This window comes from Giraffa tippelskirchi, chromosome 5 (assembly GCF_054371585.1).
Source record: "Giraffa tippelskirchi isolate mGirTip1 chromosome 5, T2T-mGirTip1v1.2.pri, whole genome shotgun sequence".
NCBI classification, from domain to species: domain Eukaryota; kingdom Metazoa; phylum Chordata; class Mammalia; order Artiodactyla; family Giraffidae; genus Giraffa; species Giraffa tippelskirchi.
In genome coordinates this window covers 16594668-16615266 of record NC_137279.1, presented here as the reverse complement: position 1 = coordinate 16615266, position 20599 = coordinate 16594668, and the positions used below count along the sequence as shown (strand labels likewise).

The 20599-nt window shown below is 45.4% G+C and overlaps 1 protein-coding gene across 1 annotated transcript in view; it reads right to left on the bottom strand.

The window, feature by feature from the left end:
* The window catches only part of RGS8 (regulator of G protein signaling 8), a 29047-nt gene extending 16699 nt beyond the window's left edge, over positions 1 to 12348 (bottom strand). Inside the window, exons 1-6 of the mRNA XM_081492550.1 lie at positions 12233 to 12348; positions 11011 to 11083; positions 9504 to 9651; positions 8974 to 9102; positions 6442 to 6543; positions 5114 to 5178 (exon numbers count right to left, since the gene is read on the bottom strand). Of these exons, the coding sequence (XP_081348676.1) occupies positions 5114 to 5178; positions 6442 to 6543; positions 8974 to 8999 (193 nt within the window). The 5' untranslated portion in view covers positions 9000 to 9102; positions 9504 to 9651; positions 11011 to 11083; positions 12233 to 12348. The remainder of the gene's footprint in view (positions 1 to 5113; positions 5179 to 6441; positions 6544 to 8973; positions 9103 to 9503; positions 9652 to 11010; positions 11084 to 12232) is intronic.
* Positions 12349 to 20599: the final 8251 nt, after the last annotated feature.

Below are 20599 nucleotides of genomic sequence, written 5' to 3'. Positions count from 1 at the left end.
AACTGAAGTCCAGTCTTTAGTGTTTTTCTTGGAAAGCACTAGCCACCTGCCCCACCAAGATGTTCCAGGTTCATAGTTTTCCCTACTTGTATTGAGAGCGGTGTTGCTCAAGCTTCAGTGCACATCAACATTACCGGGGGACTAGAGAAAAAATGGGCTTCCTTGGTGGCACAGTGGTAAAGAATCCGCCTGCCAGTGCAGGAGATGCAAGAGACATGGGTTCCATCTCTGGGTCAGGAAGATCCCCTGAAGGAGGAAATGGAAACCCACTCCAGCATTCTTGCCTGGAGAATTCCATGGACAGGGGAACCTGGTGGGCTATAGTCCCCCCAGGTTGCAAAGAGTTGGACATGACTGAGTACACACTATTATAGAGAAAAAACAGATTGCAGGCCCCCGCTTGCAGAGATTCTGATTCAGTAGGTATGAGCCAGGACCCAAGAATCTGCATTTCCCACAAGCTCCCATCGAATCATCCCCTGCTGATGCTGCCTTCCATGGATCCCACTTTGAGTAACACTGTTCTAGAACCTTAGGGCTTGCAGAGGAATGTGAGGAGGGCTGTGTGACAAATGGAAATCTGATTATTCAACTGTACATTCTAGCGCTAAAGGCCACTTGGACAAACAAGTGTGGAATTTTGTGAGCTGATAATTTTAGCGTCTGCTTGTTTGGGGTTTTCCGCTCGGGTGCCATGTGACCAGGTCACATCACTATTTTTCTATATCTCAATCATAATCCCAAAGGGGCTAATTTTTTCATTCAACTAAAAGCTTCTTTACTGGTCTCCTTTGCTCAGAGATGAATACTAACTCTGCAAATGTAAAAGAGCTTTCAATTATATTACTCCATGAACCTAGCTTTCCCTGGGCCTGGTGGGGACAGGTCAGTCTGGACCCTCCATGCTCTGCAAACAATGAAACAAAGGCAAGGACCAAATGGAGACCCGGAATGGGGTGCTGTCATCCAGGTGAGGGATCAGGCTGACAGAAGTGAGAGGAAGGGGAAAAGAACACGGTCTCCACCTTCACCTTAAAACTGGAATGAATTTCAACTTTTATGTCAAAAAAAAAGGACAGAGGGACAGAGGGAAGGAGAGAGAATCAATTCAGAGTTAAGGACTGAATGTCCTACTAAAAGCTGGACAAATAACAAGCATATGTCTGAACCTCATGAGGAATAAAAGCAGGAAACACAATTCTGTACTCTCCAGCAACCTGTCAGAAAAGATTTCCCACAAGCCAGGAGGCTTCATTCTCCCAGGTCTGAACTGCAGAGGTGGGCGCATGCACACACGCCCCCGGGGACAGACTACGTGCACATTCACAGGCACCAAGTCTAATTGTCACTGGTTGAACAGGAAAAAGATGCCAAATTAACGCACATTAGAAATCCCTCTCTATCTAATGAAGCCATCAGCAATTTCAATTTCATTTTTCATTTGTTAGTTAAAAAAAAAAAAGCACTTAGCAAATAGTTATCTCCCAGACTGCCACGGGTGCTTCTTCAGCTCTGTACTACATTTGTAAGCAAATGTAATTGGAAATAAAACTGCTTCAAGTATTTGCGTTCCAGCTTTTTTATTCTATGGTTTAAAATTTAGTAAAGTTGTTTTCTTTTTTGCCTGAGATTTGAACCCATGAGGTGCATCCCTGTCCAGTGGGATCCTCCCAAGGAGAGAAGGCTTCATAACACAGGTGCCCTCACCTCTCATCTGCTTGCTCAAGCCATTTCAGCTCTAAAGCACTTTTATATAATCCTGCAGGCAGTGCTGACTCAAACCACCTGCCGTAGGTGATGAGTGATTGCCAATCCTGGTGGTTGCTATACACAGTCTCCTAGAACAACAGGGCAGAACTCAATCCAGCCCTCTTGAGTCCAGATCCTTCACTGTAGAGATGAGGAAACAGATTTTCCAAGAGAATGAAGGATTCCATCAAGGCCACCCAGCTATTTAGCAGTAGAGCTGGGTCAAAACTGAGAGGTCTGACTACCAGTCAGTGTGAGCAGAAACACACTCCCCAATTAAATGAAACAAAGCTCTAAACCAGGGGTCCCCAACCTCTGGGATCTAATGCCTGATGATCTGAGGTGGAGCTGATGTAATAATAATATAAATAAAGTGCACAGTAAATGTACTGTACTTGAATCATCCCGAAAACAACACACCCCCCCACCCCTTCACTCTGGTCTGTGGAAAAATTATCTTCCATGAAACCAGTCCCTGGTGCCAAAAAGGTTGAGGACCGCTGTTTTAAACCAAAAGCAGCCCTTCTACTCTGGATTGGTAAGGACCTCTAACACAGACTAGGTAGCATTTAGGAGGAACACTGGATGCCAAGATCCTATTTGAAATCTTGAATTCCTCCCTGCTCCCTGAGTCTTAGCACGCTGCCTATATCTTGTATTGTCTATAGGCATGTCTGTTCTCTCAGAAGGCTGCATTCTCCATCAGGGAAGGACAGTCCAGTTCATCTTGCAGCCCCCTGTCCATCAGCGACTTAGCATAGGTTTTGTCCATAAGGAGGACTCGGTTCACCTTTTAGAGAGAATGAAAACATTCAGGCAGGGCAAAATGGCAGAGATGCTCTGCTGATTGAGAATGGGAACAAAAACAATTATCTGAATTTTCTGAAATAGAATATGCAGGGAGGACAGCTGCCTGGAGAATTACCAGCCAGTGTGTTCTAGACTAACACAAGTGTTCCTGGAGCCCAGTCATTCAGTCAGTCTCTTTTCTTTTTAGGACATTTTGTTGTTTAAATTCCTGTACACCTCTGATCAACTGCTGTCCTTCCTAAGAGACCAACACACATGTAATCCCTTTGGAAAAGCTTAATCAGGCCTAATTGAGTCATAATACGAACCCAAATTAATTAGACTTTTAAGAAAGTTGCCAACACTCTTGGAGGTAGGCTGGGCTCTGACCCCTCCACAGATTCACAGGGAGTAAGTGTTCAAGTTTTAAAACCTTGAAATTCTGCCAGAGGCCCCTAAATAAAAGTCCCTTGCTTCTCAAAGACATTCACTCCATCGGCTTTTTATTTCCGTAGTAAAAAAAATAAAAATGAACATCAGATTCCAAGAAGGATCACAGAACTTCAAAGTTCAAAAAGCCTATTTCTGTAGCTTTTTTTTTTTTTTTTTACAAAGAGGCAACCTGGTGTCAGCTTGTAACCCCTTAGTGGAATCTCACTCTCAGAAAATTGTTATTTCATTCTTGAAAACCCAAAGTATCTGAGACAGAAGCAGAACCAAGTGGCTTTAGCTCTAAAAGTCATTGAATGAAACAAATACAATTAAACCTCTCAATCTCCGGGTCTTACCACTGAAGCAATCCAAATATACCCTGAGCATCCATCCACTAGCTTTACTACCATAAACTCTGTCTGTAAAGGCTTCTCATTAATCATTGGCAACAAAATTTGCAGTCTTATTCTCAAGGCATGTTTATTTCTCATTTGAGAAAAATTCTTTTAAAATTCCATTCTTAAAAAAAATTCCACCTTATTCTCACAAAACACCTTTGCATAGAGAACCCCAAAATCATCTTAAGATGATTTTGTGAAGATTCTCACACCCGGGTAACAGGTGGCACACAGGTATTTCCATCCTCATTTAAGAATGAGGAAACAGCCTCAGGGACTTAAACCGAGTCAGTCATGAGGCTGAAATAGAAACCAAACTTCAAGATGACCTTGAATCAAATCCAGCCAGAAAAGAAGGCGTAAATTGATAGTGACACTTGTTTAGCCGCCTAATGTGACTCCAGAAAATAAGTCAGAATTGCCTCATAAAAAAACGAACATTACTGTCAAATCCTAAGTATTATCTCACATACACCATTGCCTTGGCAAATTCACCACAGAAGTTTGCTGTTTGGGGTTACAGCCATATGTTATACTTGCTGTATCTCCTCTGCTTTATTTTCCTTCGTAACTGTAATCCATAGAACACTAAAATGACTGTTTGTCTCACAAAATTACTCGCTACAATATGTGCTTATTCTTAAATTTTGCATTTCACTTTAAAATCTATTCAAAAGCATTTGTTAATTAGTATTAGGACCAAGGATATGGTTAGAAGGAACTGCTCCTCTAGATGAAGGCGAAGTCACTTTTAAAGACATTTTCTAAAGACCGAGCAACCCCATCAAGGCCATCAACTGTCTGATAGCCGAGCTGGGTCAGAATCCAGAACACAGGTATATACCAGCCAATGCCCTTCACTTTGTGGAGCAAAATCATGTCCCATGCTCCACGCCAAAAGCTTCCCTCCTGCTCCCAGATCAATCAGGATTCCTAATACCAACAAGATAAATTTACGGGGAGCACTGAATGCCCGTGTCAAACCTTTTCTCCTCAAAAGACTCTTCCATCTTCTTTACCTCTGCTTTCCCACTTCCATGTTTTTCATGCCACTAGGATGTGAAGCCCAATGAACTTGGACTTGCTTACGATGAGAAAAAAAGCAAGAGCTGAAAAGTCTGGCTGCCATCAAAATGCCATTCCTTCATGGCAAAATGCACAACTCTTTCTGTCTTTGTGGCAAACAGAAGGCATACAAGATGAGGAAAGAGGGAAATAGAAGAGGAGAGATATCAGAAGTGTGTACTAATAAACTTATGGCCAAGTTGAGGGTATAATACAGCTGGGGTAGTAAACCCCCCAAATAAGGAGGGATAAGAAAACTCAAAACTCTGCCAACTCAAGTCAATAAAAAAAATGCACAAAATATTCTTTTGACTGATGAGTAACCCCAGGCTCTTCAGTGACTTGGGGGGAGGTCATTTAATTTTATAAAGCAAGATCTGGATGGAATCTAGACTTTCATTCCTAATGAACCCATCACTCCAACTCTCTAAGTCAAATTCTTTCTTGCTAAAGTTGCTGAGACATGAAGGCTTCTTGGGACCAAACTTCCAGCTCAGAAAACAGAAAATAAGGGCCCTATTCCCAGAGCATTTAAATTATGTTTTCTTGTCTATACTCAGGCTCTCTGAGGGTGGAGGCTGGAGCTGTCTGGACCAGGCACAGTACCTGGATCGTGGTGGGTTCATCTTTTACAAAATGAATGATTTGCCAAGACATGATGAAGCCTGAATTTTACTTACACTTATGGGAGAGAAGCACATCAAAGGAATCTGCCCACCTCGTAGCTTCTTCTGTGGATAATCTCCTAGGAAATAAGAAATATCTGTCTTGAATCTTCCTGCAGTGACCTCCTCTCCTTCAGCCACCACTGAGATTTGCTCATGAGAACAAATCAAAACAATGGAGGGCAAATGAAGACCACACTTGGACTCCTGCAATCCTGTCGCTAGAAATGTACACATTCTTAAGTAGCTGATAGAAAAATCTCAGAATTGGGATTCCGTAAGTTTAATAAGTTGGCTTTCAGTCTAAAAGCAAAACTAAGAAAGTACATCATTTAAAGATGCCATTGTAGGGGAATTCCCTGGCAGCCCAGCGATTAGGACTCAATGTTCTCATTGCCAAGAGCCCAGGTTCAATCCCTGGTCGGGAAACTGCACAGGGCATAAGCTATACAGGGCAGTCAAAATAAATTAAAAGTAAAATTAAAAAAATAAGAAAACAGATGTCATTGTAAACCAGCTATGAAAGTTAAAGTGTTAGTTGCTCAGTCATGTCTGACTCTTTGTGACCCCATGGACTGTAGACAGCCACAATCCTCTGTCCATAGAATTCTTCAGGCAAGCATACTGGAGTGGGTTGCCATTTCCTTCTCCAGGGGATCTTAATGGCCCAGGGATCAAACCCAGGTCTCCTGCATTGCAGGCGGATTCTTTACCATCTGAGCCACCAAGCCAACTATACCTCTAATTAATAAATTAGTTAATTAACATATCACAATCACAATGAAAAGAAGCTGGGCTTGGAAACAAAAAAGTTAGGCTGAGTTCCTGACTCCATCTCTTACTGTCACCTTTGTTTCCTCACCTCTTTAATGGGGATAATGGCATCCATCACAGAACACCATGAGGGTTAAATGAGGTACCATCTGTGACATCATTTAAGACAGTGCCTGCACAGAGAATAGGCACTGAAACCAGATCATCTGAACCTAAGCAGATTTTCAAGAGTAGATTTGAGTGTTTCCAAACTGAGAAGCTCAGGTTGACAATTAAGTAGAACAAAGAAGTATTCTTCACTGCAGCTTTAAAGAGTGGTGCCTAATATGGCTTTCTTAGGAGAAAAAGGAGGGTCCCTATTCTGAATTGTGAAGCCATACGCTTTGAAAAGGAAAATAACATTCTTTCATTCGCGTTCAAAGATAGAAAAGAAGCCGCCAAGAGACAGGAAGTTATTGTCACTCGGCTCATCTCTTCAGCCATCTACCAGAGAAAAAGAGGTTGTATAGTCCCGGCTTGAGCATCCCGTGGCCGACACTCCGGGGATGCAGTGTAGCCATATTACTCACTTCAGAGCACGGTTGGGTTTATCCGGAAGAATGGCTGTGAAATCACTACAAGAGTCAGACTTGTGAGACAGGCATCCCAGTCGAGTCCTCATCCCTTTGTTCCTGCAACAAACACAGGGGTAGAAAGATGGGGAACTGTCATGAAAATAACTATCAACCCCCAAAGGGGATCTGCTGTGGCAGAAGCCAGCCCTGCCCTGCTCCCATCTTTCCCCAGGTGGCCCCTGAAATTTTCATGAGCGAGAGGAGAAACACCAAGAGGATCAAGGGCAATACTCACTCCCCATCTTGACCGGAATAGTAATAGGTCCCCTAGCTCTAGAGGCTTAACGCTTTTTAAAGCTGACATGCAAGTTGATGGTAAGTCAATGAAGGTCATTAGCTTGGAAGAATTTCTAAATTAGGATTCTCTGTGGGGAAAGGAAATACAGTGATGACAAAGTAACAATCCACATTTTGCTCTCCCTCTAGGAGGGCAAAGTAGCAGCAGCAGCAATAACTCCTGACTGCAGAGCCCCAGTGATACCCACATGGAGAGCAGAGAGATGCTTGAGTGATACAGTGATGCCTGTCAGAGGATCTCAGAGCACAGACAAAGTAGGGACCTTCAGGGCAGGTCAATTCTACCTCAGGTCTTTCCCATTCATCCCACAAACCTGAAGACAGACATGAATGGCGACAGACCAGTGAGGACTGATGCCTGCAGTTGGCAAGCAGAAGCAGTGGGTACCATCAGCAGCTAAGAGCCAGGGTACCGGCTGTCAGCAATTTCACTTAACTAAGCTCTCATACACTTATTTGTATTTTGGCTAATCTCAATCCACATGTTTAAAATTTTAACATGTGTGCTTAAATTTCTCATATTTTTAATTTTCTTAAGGACCAGACACTTTGCAGTTATTTGTTGTGACAGCTCCAAGAGATATGAAGCTGATATCTCTTTCTGACTCTCACTATTAGCCCCCTTTGACCTTTTGCTGAGATTGGAAAATTACAGCCCTGAGTGATAACTGTTTGTGTAAATAAAATTTTACTGGAACTTTATTTATTGGAAACACCCTGCTTGTTTACATACGGTCTGAAACTGTTTTTGAACATAAGGGCACAGTTGGGTGGTTGAGGACAGTCTATATGGCCCATGAAGTTGAAAATATTTACTCCCTTTTTCCTGATAGATTAAGTTCCTTGACCCCTGACCTCTAACCATGAGCACTCCTTGGATGGAGGGCAAAGGTAAGAGGAAAGAGTTTGGGAAGAGCAGGACTTAAAAGTGACTGATAAGAGGGGACTGCCACGTGCACCCTGGTGACAATTTGCACTGGAAATAATCCAAGAAGACATTATTCTCCTTGTTAAAAGGAGCTTCTTCCAGCCTGGTTTCCCCTTCCTCATTTTCACTAATCCTGGATCTGGGCAGAGACATGAGATCCAATTCAAGCTCTTTTATTTCAAATGGGTTTTCATCTCTGACCCTGGTCATTGTTCACAGAAATCTCATCCAGCAAATGTCTACGGGGACGGTATTACCTTTGGCGGGGGTGGACAACCCATTTCCGAGGAGCCTTTCAAGACCAGAACATCCAAGTTCCCAGAAATATCTCCTCTCCTGCGCATCCTGTGCCCCCAGCTCTCATCTCAGCCAGGCTCACTGTGAAGCCATCGATTTCCTTGCATTTCAAAACTCTAGCTACAGCCATTCTCTCTCCCTTGACAGTGAGCATGTCATGTCCACTTGCTCTTACAAATCACAGGGTATCCCAGCACCAGGCTGTTGGAGCAACTGATTGAGGGCCCTTGAATCATCACATTCCATGAATTCAAGTGCAAGTCCCGCCCAGGCTGCACCACAGGCCAGAACCAACTCAGAGTGAGTTGGCTTATTCCTCGGTGCCTCAGAAACATCAGTCAGTGAATAGTCAGGTCGATGCCCCCAAAAGAGCAATTAAGAGGATTTCAATAAATGGCAAATCCATGCAAGCCATCTAACAAGGTTTAGCAGGGGCCAGTGTAAAGGGTGCTGCCTGTTACCAAGATAATGGTGAGTCTTCCAAATAGTTTGCAAAAATCTTCCACAAAATATCCTTTGGGGCAAAATAGTTCTGAGTTTCTATCTTGTCTAATTGAGACTTAACCTTTTCATTAGGTCTGAAATAATAGGAGCAGAAGCAAGAGTCAAAGGTTAAGGTTACTTTAAAAACAAAGGACTTGCCCTCATCTTTCTTCTCTATCCCAGTAACACAGAGAGACCCCTAAATGGTTCAATACAAGCTCAAGCACAGTCTCACCCTGTGAGTCCCATCCTGTAGGGCAGGGCTTGGTGCTAAGGCAGGTTCTGCTTGCAAGGCCCCAACTCTGCAAGAAGCATCCAGGCAAACACAGCACAGTCCACACAGGAGGCCTGGGGGATGGAGGCCAGTGATCCACCCACAGGATTAGAAGGTTTGGGGCGGGCTCAGACAGCAGGGCAGGTGGGAAGGTGGGAAAAGAGGAAAGAAAGGCACAGGGGTGAGAAGACAAGTTAGCATCAGTTACCTGCGTGGCATCAGTAAAGCGGCCATACGGGCGCCCGCTTATGGTTAACCCTCTGGCTGATGTGCAGGGATGACAGGGCAGGAGATAAGACTGCAGGGCTCAGAGATTTACCCTTTCACGTCCTCTCACCTAAAATCAAAGAATCTGCTGTAAGAGGGGGACCCCTCTCTGACTCACTGCAAGTCCTCGCAGGTGACCGTCTGCCAAGGAAATACCTCCCCACACACCCCCATCCCCCACGAACATCTGCTGGTCCTGACCAAGGGCGACCAACCAGGGTGGACGAAGATCAGGTTTTGGGTGGCTTCACATTGCTGCCTGTGGGTCAGGAGTCCCTACTTCCCCAGCTACTGACCATCACCGTAGAGTGGGACACAAGCCCCTCCCTGGGGAGGAAGGCACGGCATCGCAAGCCCCAAATGACCGCTCTCCATGTCTTACTCGAGTGGGGCCCAAGTGACCAGCCAGCCCTGGGTGGGGGAGGAGGGGTCAACGCTTGCTCCAGAATCCTTTGACTGGCTGTTTCTCACCTCCCTCCAAGGGGACCTGTCCAGGAGGTGGGAGTGCCGGAGCCCGGGGAGGGCGTGAGCGGGAGGAAGGTTGGAAGAACTCCAAGGGAGGCTCGTCAGGCACTGTCACCACTCAGGTTTGCTCCTTTGCGGGGATCACAGGCACAGGCTGAAGAAATGAATATGCAAGTCACTCTCTCCAGCCCAGATGGAGACGGCCTGACCTTCCACAGTTTGGGGACTGGCCTGTCCCTGACCTGAAGCAGGATGCGCATCAGGGAAATGGGGGTCTCCAGGTAGAGGCCTGATTGACTGATCACTTCTCTCTCCTGGGGGTCCCATTCTCAGGGCGTCAAACCCTTTGTTCCCACAGATGAAACTGATAGGAAGCAACACGTGAGGAGAGCAGCCTATCCATTAAGGGTTCCCCTGGGAACCCTGACACCAAACATAGAATCTATTTTCAAAGAAACCTAATTTAGATAGATACGGCCCCAGCAATATCTACGCAGGTTAAATTATTTTGATATCACTGGGAACATTTCACCAATACTTTAAAAAAAAAATACCTTCTCTCATACTACTATAATTAATCAAATTAAAAGATTACTTTATTAAAACTAGGGGGAAAAAGAATTAGACTTTGTGTGCAGGAGACTGAGTGAGGGTTGTGTTCCTGACAGCAAGGATGTTTCCTTAATCTTTGCCCTAACTGTGCATATACCTGCTTGCGCATAAGTCAGGAAATCAAAGTCCTTCACAGCCATAAGGGTCACCAGAAATCATTACTTTCAGTATCTTAGCCTCGTTTTCATTGACCTGTGGGTTAGAGCCCCAGAGGAGGGGGATGCCCAGGCCAGGAGCCTTTATTAGCTTGGGGCCGAGCAGAATCAGGTACTACCACCCACACTCACAGCAGGCAAGGTCACCTGGGCAGTATCACCTGGCCTCCCGTCCCTGCCCTGCGGCTCTTCCAGTCCCACAACCATCCATGCCGGCTTCCCAGGGCTGCTTAGACGTCTGCCTCTCTCTCTTCTGCATCCAACACTGGCCACTATTGCCCTTTAAACCCCTCCACCACCCTTTATATCAGCTTAGAGTCAAGTATGTAAGAGTTGGCAGGATACTCTGACCCCACCTTTCTCATTCATCCCAGCACCTAGGGGCTCTTACCCTACTTGGCCCATGATTTTTAGGAGAAGAGTTTGGGGATACCCAGAGCCCAGGAAGGTCAAAAGGATGATGGTACCATGGTCCATGTGCCCTAATAAGTGGTCATCGAGTTACAGGTGACTCTGGGGCAGACAGGCTGGGACATATTGGAAAGCAAGGATACTCAAGGGGAAAGAAAAAAAAAAGGTTAAAAGCAAAGAGCAAAGATTTATAAAGAGGGGAAGAGAAATTAAGAGCCTCAGCGGGAAGAAAGCAATCAATATGCATGGAGAGGCAGGTTAATTAAATATGGATAATGCAATCAGCCCACATGGGCACCCCAGAGAGGAAAGAGAGAAACCCAAGCGATACTCACTGTCTTTGACCAGTCCTCATGGCCTGCGGGTCTTTGCCAACGGGATGGTCAGAGAGGCTGCGGGTAAGGAGCTCTGGGGAAAGAGTAGATCTTTCTCTTAGCAGTCAAGTCCTTGGCGGGTGAAGGGCATGTGTGCATGAACACAGAGGCACACTTGAGCATGCACACACACACATATCCACACACCTGCATGCACAACACACCTCCCACCACTTGAGCCGGGCAGCAAGCGGCCCCACTGAAAGCTCTTCTCTCTGGCTGCTTGTCACATTCGGTAAATACTGAAGCAGCCTACACCCAGCGGGCGGCGGCTCAGCTCGCGGGCACAGGCTGCACGCCCATCCTCATTGGCAGGATGCAGGAGGTGCCCCGAGCAGAGCTCGCCTGGCACTCCTCCCGAATCTCCGTCTTCAGCCTCACTAACCTGCTTCACTGCTCCTCTGGCTGCAGCTCAGCAGCTCAAGGAGAAGTTCCCACAGCCCAGAGCTGCCTCCCTCAGCACCCAGAGGCTGCCCAGGGGGGCAGGGAAGCTGGAGGTATTAACTCTTTCCCGCCACCAGTGAGGTGAAAATCAAGGGTCTGGGTGGGGGGTGGGGGGCGTCTTCTAATGAGCTCTGCTGCTGGCTGAAGACTGGTTGCTGCTTAGGGAGCAGGGAGCATAAAGATTTTGCCCCCAGACAGCTGCTGACAGCAGGAGCCAAGCCGAATCAAATCTCCTAATGAACCAGGAGGAGGGGGGCTGTCTTGCTGGGTGTGATGTGATGTGATAAATGCAGAGAGCAAGAAAGCTATGGGGCAGGTCACACATCTAAATTCCACCCCCTTTCTTCCAATTTCTATTGTGCCGCACTGCCAAGCCACACCACACAGCCCTGAAATTACCCTCCTCTGCCACAGCTCAGCTGTCCCTCTTACCCCACAGCGGTGCTGGTCCTCCCCAACCCATCCCAGTCCCCAGAACCAACCACACCACTCCTCACTTCTTAATGAGAAATCTCCTCCTCCCCAGACTTGTACATTTCCAAATCGATGCTCTTGCCTCTCACCTGGGTTTCCCTACACTGGAAATTCACCCCTCTCCCTCATCCATCACCTAGCAACTTCCCCCGACTTGCATTTGTCACGGAATGAGACTTTTCCCTTTGTTCTGCCCAATCCGAACATTATCTCTATTTTTCTATCTTCTACAGTCTTTTTGTTTGTTTGTTTCAAATCGCCTTACCCACATGGATCTTCACACTGCCCGGTTCAGTTCCACAAGGAGGACTCTCTCTTCCTGCTTGCCCTAGTACAGTAATTCTCCGAGTGTGGTCCCTGGACCAGCGGTGTCAGCATCACCTGGGAATGTGTTCGAAATGTAAAGTCTTAGGCCCCACCCCCAGACCTACAGAATCGGAGACTCTGGGGATGGGGCTGGCCTTCCGGGTGATTCCAATGCATGTTAAAGTTTACAAACCGCTGCCCTGGGATAAAGCGTACTTACCTTCTTTCTCCTCATTCTACTCCAGGTCTCTAAGGCACAGCCTCCTGCTCCCACCCAGGAACAAGCTCCCAATGCACCTAGACTTTGCTGCAAATCATTTCAGCAACCCAGAAGGCAGCACTCGCTGGAGATATCAGCAGATATCACTATGGAAAGTGATGCTTTTATTCTAAAGATACCAAACTCTATTTGTTGAACTGTTCACAATGTAGAAAGCGTTGACCTGTGTTGTCACTCAACAACCCCTTGCCACAGTCAGAGACAGTATTATCATCCCTGTGACACAGATCAGAGAACTGAGGGTAGAAAAGGTGACCTGCCTTTTTCAAAGTGACACCACACGTCAGAGGCACTTCAAGGACCAGAAAACTTGCTTCCTTATGACTCTTAGAGCAGAGGTTTTTCTACCACATCACGCCGGAACCCAGTCTTTCCTGGCAGATCTATTGGTGCATAGCCTGGACCCTCACAGTGCAATGACTCTGCCGCAACCACATTGATGATAGGATGAAATAAAAATTCTGACGCTGTCTCCACAGTGACTCACAGTCTCTGAAAATGTCCACAGTGCCCCTCTGTTAGGTAAGGGGAACTTCGTGTTATAAAAGGAGATGCAAACGAGCGTTTTCTATCTCTCCGAATTCCTGTCTTGAACCCTGAGGCAAACTGGGGTTTCAAATTAAAGCATAAAGAGAATCATTCACTTCTGGGCATTTTTCCTGGTGAACTGTACCATCAGAAAGAGGCACACAGATAAACTGGTGAACAAAAGCCCAGCAATAAGCACTTCCCTAATCCAAGGTAAGTTTATACTGTAAGGTGGATCCACCCCTGGATTCCTCATCCAGGGCTAATGTTTAATGAGCACTTCAGTTCAGTTCAGTTCAGTCACTCAGTTGTGTCCAACTCTTTGCGACCCCATGAGCTACAGCACGCCAGGCCTCCCTGTCCAACACCAACTCCTGGAGCCCACCCAAACTCATGTCCATTGAGTCGGTGACGTCATCCAACCATCTCATCCTCTGTCGTCCCCTTCTCCTCCTGCCCTCAATCTTTCCCAGCATCAGGGTCTTTTCAAATGAGTCAGCTCTTCGCATCAGGTGGCCAAAGTATTGGAGTTTCAGCTTCAACATCAGTCCTTCCAATGAACACCCAGGACTGATCTCCTTTAGGATGGACTGGTTGGATCTCCTTGCAGTCCAAGGGACTCTCAAGAGTCTTCTCCAACACCACAGTTCAAAAGCATCAATTCTTTGGCGCTCAGGTTTCTTTATAGTCCAACTCTCACATCCCTACATGACTACTGGAAAAACCATAGCCTTGACTAGACGGACCTTTGTCGGCAAAGTAATGTCTCTGCTTTTTATTATGCTGTCTAGGTTGGTCATAACTTTCCTTCCAAGGAGTAAGCATCTTTTAATTTCATGTCTGCCATCACCATCTGCAGTGATTTTGGAGCCCAGAAAAATAAAGTCAGCCACTGTTTCCACTGTTTCTCCATCTATTTGTCATGAAGTGATGGGACCAGATGCCATGATCTTAGTTTTCTGAATGTTGAGCTTTAAGCCAACTCTTTCACTCTCCTCTTTTACTTTCATCAAGAGGGTCTTTAGTTTCTCTTCACTTTCTGCCGTAAGGGTGGTGTCATCTGTAATAAGCACTTAGTATGTGCCATTTTCATACTGTTCATACTTCTTTCATACTGCAAGGAGATCAAACCAGTCAATCCTAAAGGAAATCAATTCTGAATATTCATTGGAAGGACTGATGCTGAAGCTGAAGCTCTGATACTTTGGCCACCTGATGCAAAGAACTGATTCAGTGGAAAAGACCCTGATGCCGGGAAAGATTGAAGACAGGAGGAAAAGGGGACAACAGAAGATGAGATGGTTGGATGCCATCAGCAATTCAATGGACATGAGTTTGAGCAAGCTCCGGGCGTTGGTGATGGACAGGGAAGCCTGGCGTGCTGCAGTCCATGGTGTCGCAAAGAGTCGGACATGACTGAGTGACTGAACTAACTAGTATGTGCCAGACACTGTGCTAAACATTCCACTTTGTTATCTTATTTAACTCTCACCAAAAACTTACAGGCTTCTCTGGTGGCTCAGATGGTAAACAATCTGCCAAATGCAGGAATCCTGGGTTCCACCCCTGGGTCCAGAAGATCTCCTAGAGAAGGGAATGGCAACCCACTCCAGGATTCTTGCCTGGAGAATTCCATGGACAGAGGATCCTGGCGGGGCATAGCCCATGGGGTCGCAAAGAGTTGGACACGACTGAGTGACTAACACAAACTTACAAGACCAACATCTTTATCATGTGTTTTACAGATGGGAAAACAGAGAAAAGCCGTTTATAAGCAACAGAGCTGGGTGTCTAATACCAAACTCAGTGCCTCCAGCCTATTCCACCTTTCGCCTGGACACAAAGGCAGGGTCATCGTGGGACCCCTCTACCAGTGCTAACACAGGGGGCTGGAGGCCTCCTCCAAGTCTTACACTACCCAGTCCAGCATCCAGGATTTAAAAGCACTGAAGAGTCAGGGGAGTGTTGTACAAGAGCTCAAGTCTCAAGTGGAAGCTGACCCATATTAATCAGGCATCAGAATCTTCAATTAGCCTTTAGAGAATTAATACAGTTGCAGCAAGTCAATAAGCCAACCCAAATGTCTAAGGAGAGATACCATAATTGATAAAGTTTTAAAAGAAAGAACAGGAATATAAAGAGCAGAGGGATGAGGGTGTGTAGACATGTCTCTAACATGAATAAAAAGAAAATTAAAAGCACTGCAAACTTTTTTTTTTTTTAACCAACTCTCCTAAGCACCAAGAAGTAAACTCACAACACCCCAGTTTGAGCAGCACAGACCTAGGACAGGTCCCTCCCAAGGGAGGACGGTAAGGATTTCCCTGGTGGTCCTGTGCAGCGGGCCCAGGTTCAAGATCCTAAGTGGTACGGGTGTGCGTGCTCAATTGTGTCCAACTCCTGGCAACCCCATGGACGGTAGCCCGCCAGACTCCTCTGTCCATGGCATTTTCCAGGTAAGAGTACTGGAGTGGGTTGCCATTTCCTCCTCCAGGGGATCTTCCCGACCCAAGGATCCAACTCACGTCTCTGGTGTCTCCTGCATTGGCAGATGCATTTTTTACCACTAGCACCACCTGAAAAGCCCCCAAGATCCCACATGCCACAACCAAAACCCAGTGAAGTCAAATAAATAAATAATTTTTTTAAGGGACGACTCTTACCTTCCTTCCTATAGAGGCAGGTGTATAAAGAATTCAGGGGCGAGATATTAAATTGAACCGAGGGGATATGTATCTTGGCACAGTTTTCTCTCCTGAAGGAGAGAGACAGGAAAAGGCAAGTAGGTTGGAGGGCTAGTGAGAAAGGCACTTGCTACTTGGACTCTGGTCCAGGGACGTAGAACTCTGGATTCGTCTCTGTTTACAGCTCCTGAGCTGCTGGCTGAAAACTAAGCATAGGACAGCATCCCTGGTCGCAACACACGGTTTTTCCCAGGAAAACAATCATTGCAAAGCTCTGCTCTGGCTTCTTGGCAATTTTGGCTGCCGGGCACCTCGATGATCGTCCCTCTCTGCATTTGCTCCTCTGTGGAAATCCATCCTCCCAAGCATGGGGCACGGCTTCTCTCCAGAATCAGGGCTTTGGTCCTACTTCTCTTGAGCTCCACACTGCATTTTGAGAGGTCTTCTAGACACCCCCACGCCTCTCAGACCCTGCAGATTCTCAACTGCTTCCAAAACAACTACCTTCCCCTCCAAGTCCTCCATTCTTGCTGGGCTCCTGTGTGCGTTCATGACATCACTCCATTCCAGCCCCTCAGGGTAATAAGTGCAGGTATCTGGGGTTTCTTTCCCTCCACTCCTCTTGCTGAATTGATTTCTAGACCTTATCATTGTATTTCTGATTTATTTCTGAATTTCCTCATCTCGCATCCATTGACGTTGCCATGTCAGAGGTTATCAGCACCCAGCACAATGCATGCCCTTCCACCTCCCCTAAATAACTGATCTTCCTGTCCCTATTTCATCACCCCCATTTCCCACACACCTTCTGGCACACTCCACTACCACAAGAGTAACCTACTGAATAGATCCATAAAGCAAATCTTCCCTGGTGGTTCAGTGGTCAGAATCCACCTGCAGTGCAGGAGACACGGGTTTGATCCCTGGGTCAGGAAGATCCCCTGGAGGAGGAAATGGCAAGCCACTCCAGTGTTCTTGCCTGGAAAATTCCATGGACAGAGGAGCCTGGCGGGCTATAGTCCACGGGGTTGCAAAAGAGTGGGACACAACTGAGTGACTAAACAGCAACAACAAACAACAAAGCAGATCATCTGTATAATGGGCTCCACTGTAACTCCCTGTCCTGTCTGATATTCCAATAATTTGGTCCCAATTACCTATCCAGTCTCATATCCCGTTGTACACTCAGGCATTGCATGCATGCACACACACACACATGCACGCATGCAAGCACACACCTGATTCCTCAGCTAGTCTCTCTGAATATCTCCACTCCGGGTCTGTCTCTTAACTTCCAGTTCCTTCCTGAAACCCAGTATCTCCAAGCTAAAACTTCGCCTTTCCAAAGCTTTTCCAGAGCTCCCTCAATCAGGAGGAATCCCCCCATCCCGACATCGCCGCTGTGCTATGTGATTCTCTGACAGCCCGCATCACAGCCTGCAGTTTATCCTTGTGATTTATGTTTTCAGATCCTCCCAAATGACTGTGTGCTCCACAAAGACAGACTCTCTGACTCGTTCCCCCTGCTATCAATTTTCATTGCCTGGTATGGAGCAGGTGTTTAATAAATGTCAGCTGCATTTGATTTTCAGTTCATGAGAAAATGTGAAAAATCACCGAGGATTCCTTATGGCAGAAACATACCAGACTTCTGCAGTCACCAGGTCAAGATGGAAGTCAGCCTAATGTTAATGACACCCAGGGGCAGCCGTCCAGGCACCTACGGCATCTGCAAACTATTGTTCCCAACTGCCTGGTTGGGGCAGAATGGAATTAATCAAGAGCAAAAGGACACCTGGCATTGTCACACGGGCCACAGAAATGTAATTACATTGAAGATAAAGGGAATTAAAGACGGCAATATAATATTTTTAAAAGCCACGATAGTGGAAGCGGAGGTTTATTGCCAAATGCCCCCTGTGTGCTTATTTCATCAACATACCACCTAGGATAGGACCACATTAAAAGCTTTTAATAAAACAGTCATTTGGATATTAGATTTGAATTCTGGTCAGCATGCTAAAGCTCTTCCACAAATCTTTTAAAAGCAATTTCCAGTTTGTAGCTTCCTAGTAACAGTAGAAACGTGAATCAACATATGCCACATTGATTTGGGGTTTCCATGGAGACTGGAAGGACACAGGGAAGGGAAGGACAGAAAGAGGCCAGTTGGCCCAAAATTCTGCTAAAAAAATGCATCTCGATTCCATTCCTCTGAGCATTAGCAGCCTCATTTCCTTCCTGTTCATCAGTTCAAGCTTCCTGATATTTAATTTGTAATAAACCTACTCGACTTCGCACAAGGAACATAAGAGGGGGCATGGAAGAAAAGTCAGCAGCTAAAGGTGTGGGCCCAGGAGGTTTGCAAAGAGGACCCGAGAAACACGGGATCCGGAATCAGAAGAAAGAGCCTCTGATCCTCACTCTGCTGCAAACTAGCTCTGTGACACTCACTGCCATCACTAGCTGCATGATTACCAACTAACATAACCAAGAGCTTTGAATTTCAATTTCCTCATCTGTAAAACACAAATTAACACACCTGCCCTATTTTTCAAGGTAGTTATAAGAAAGAAATGAGACAGTCTGTGGGAAGGAAAATGCTTTGCAAATTCCAGCACACTGTACCCTGTTATTATATTTGGTGATGCTCTGAGCTACCCTCTAAATGGAATTTTGCCAGTGAGCGAGTCTATGCAGAACAAGATTGATGACTTAGTAGAGAGTAGACTGACCTGGAAAAAAAGAACAGTGAGTTTGACAGCCCTGAATTTCCATCTCTGCTCCTTGATTTCCCCAGATCTGTAACTGTGGGCAAGTTATTCTCCCTTTCTGAGTGTTATTTTCATCATGTCATCAGTGTGTTATAAAGATTATAACGATCCTTATACCAATGTCATCAGCTTGTTAAAAGGATCCAATTAGATAACATCATCGAGTTTAGCACAATGTTTGATGAACGGCAAATGACTGTGAGCCACTATTATTAGCTGTATCAATTGTTTCATCATCTGTAAAATGGGAATTAGAATTCCTACCCTTCCCCACTTTACATAGAGGATGACTTTGATTTGATAAGCTGTCTGGGAAAACATGCTAAATAAATAGAATATTATTATTTAAAGATTCATGTTTGCCACTTGCTAAGCCAGGTGACAGCAAAAAAAAAAAAAAAAATGTATGAAACACATTTGTAAGGATTTTCAAGCTTCTTGGTAGATGGGCGTTACTTAAGTCCCTGCTACAAAAGTCCTTTTCTTTTGTCCACCTTGAGCCTTCCTGTGTCTCCTTATGACTCCCTCCAGCCTTTCCTTCTTTCTACCTCTTTTCTTTATTCATTATTTTTATACTTCTCCTTCTCAGTGTGTCTAGAAGGAATTTTAAAATGAATCTTTGGAGGCTTTGTTGTCTAAACTGCAATGGTTCCTTAGAGCTCCTAAAATTAAATGGCTGGCCTACACTGGGGGAAATGACATGAAATCAGGAGTTGTTGTGGGATTACAGGACTCTCAGACAGTGGCCATCAGTGTTAAAAAAGCAAAACAAAACAAAAACTTAAGAAGCACACCAACCAAATACAGCATGCGGAATTTAACTTGGACCCTGATTTGAATCTAAAAATATATATAAAAAATTATGAGACAATTGGGAGAAGTGTGAGCACTGATTATATATTATTATTGGTGTGATATCAATACTGAGGTTTTTTTCCCTTAAGCAACCTTACTCTTTGGAAATACACTCGGAAATATTTAACATTGAAATGATATGCTATCTGGAAACTGCTTAAAAATCATCCAGGGTGGTGAGTGCAAGGAGGGGGTCAAAGCTGAGTTGTCCTGTTTTCTTGACTTGTGTATTTTTGATAGTATGCCTAATTTTTTTTTTTTTTAGTGTGACAAGATATGCTTTAGTAAAAAGAGCATACAATCTGTAACCCGTTAGTGCAAGGAAATCAAAATATGAAAGATGCAATTTGAATAGAAATTGATTTCCTGTTTGTTTTCCATTGTAAGCTTTCTTCCCATGAATAAATCAACTTAAAAAAAAAACTATTATTTGACTCCTAGGGAGCAGGTTTAGAGTGGGTATGACTCTCAGATATCACCTACATAACCTAAACTTTAAATAGACTTTGCCCAAAGTCACGTTTCTTAGAGCCATAGTCAGGACTCAGCACAGAGCTATTAGAACAGCATCCAGCTACTTCCTTTCCTCCTACTTCTGAGCTGCCCAAACATCCAGAATCCAGGGCCACAAGTCAACCTTGGATGAGGATGCAAAGGATGACCTGTTTGCTTACATCCCCAACCCTTCCCTGCCCCTATTGTGACCTGAGACTTACACAGTGAACTCACATTTTACAAATTAGCTTCCCAGTGGCCAGCTGGCTTCTGCGAAGGCAGTCAAAGGGCAGGAAGCCAGAGTGTAAGGAAGAGTGCTTGTGCTCATTCTCCATCGCTCAGTCGTGTCTGATTCTTTGTAGCCCCATGGCCTGTAACCCTCCAGGCTCCTCTGTCCATGGAATTTTTCAGGCAAAATTACTGGAGTGGTTGCCATTTCCTCATCCAGAGGATCTTCCTGACTCAAGGATCGAACCCACATCTCCTACATTGCAGGCTGATTCTTTACCACTGAGCCACCTGGGAAGCCCATAGAGAAGAGAGGGCTTCTATAACACTATCCTTCACAAGCCCACAGCCTCATCTCCTGGTTCATCAAGATCATCAAGCCCTTAGGTACAAAATAACCTCATCTTGTGTCTTCTCATGTCTCATCTGCAAGTCTATCCACATCTGTACACACCCACCCCTCGAAGATGGGTCTATCAGGG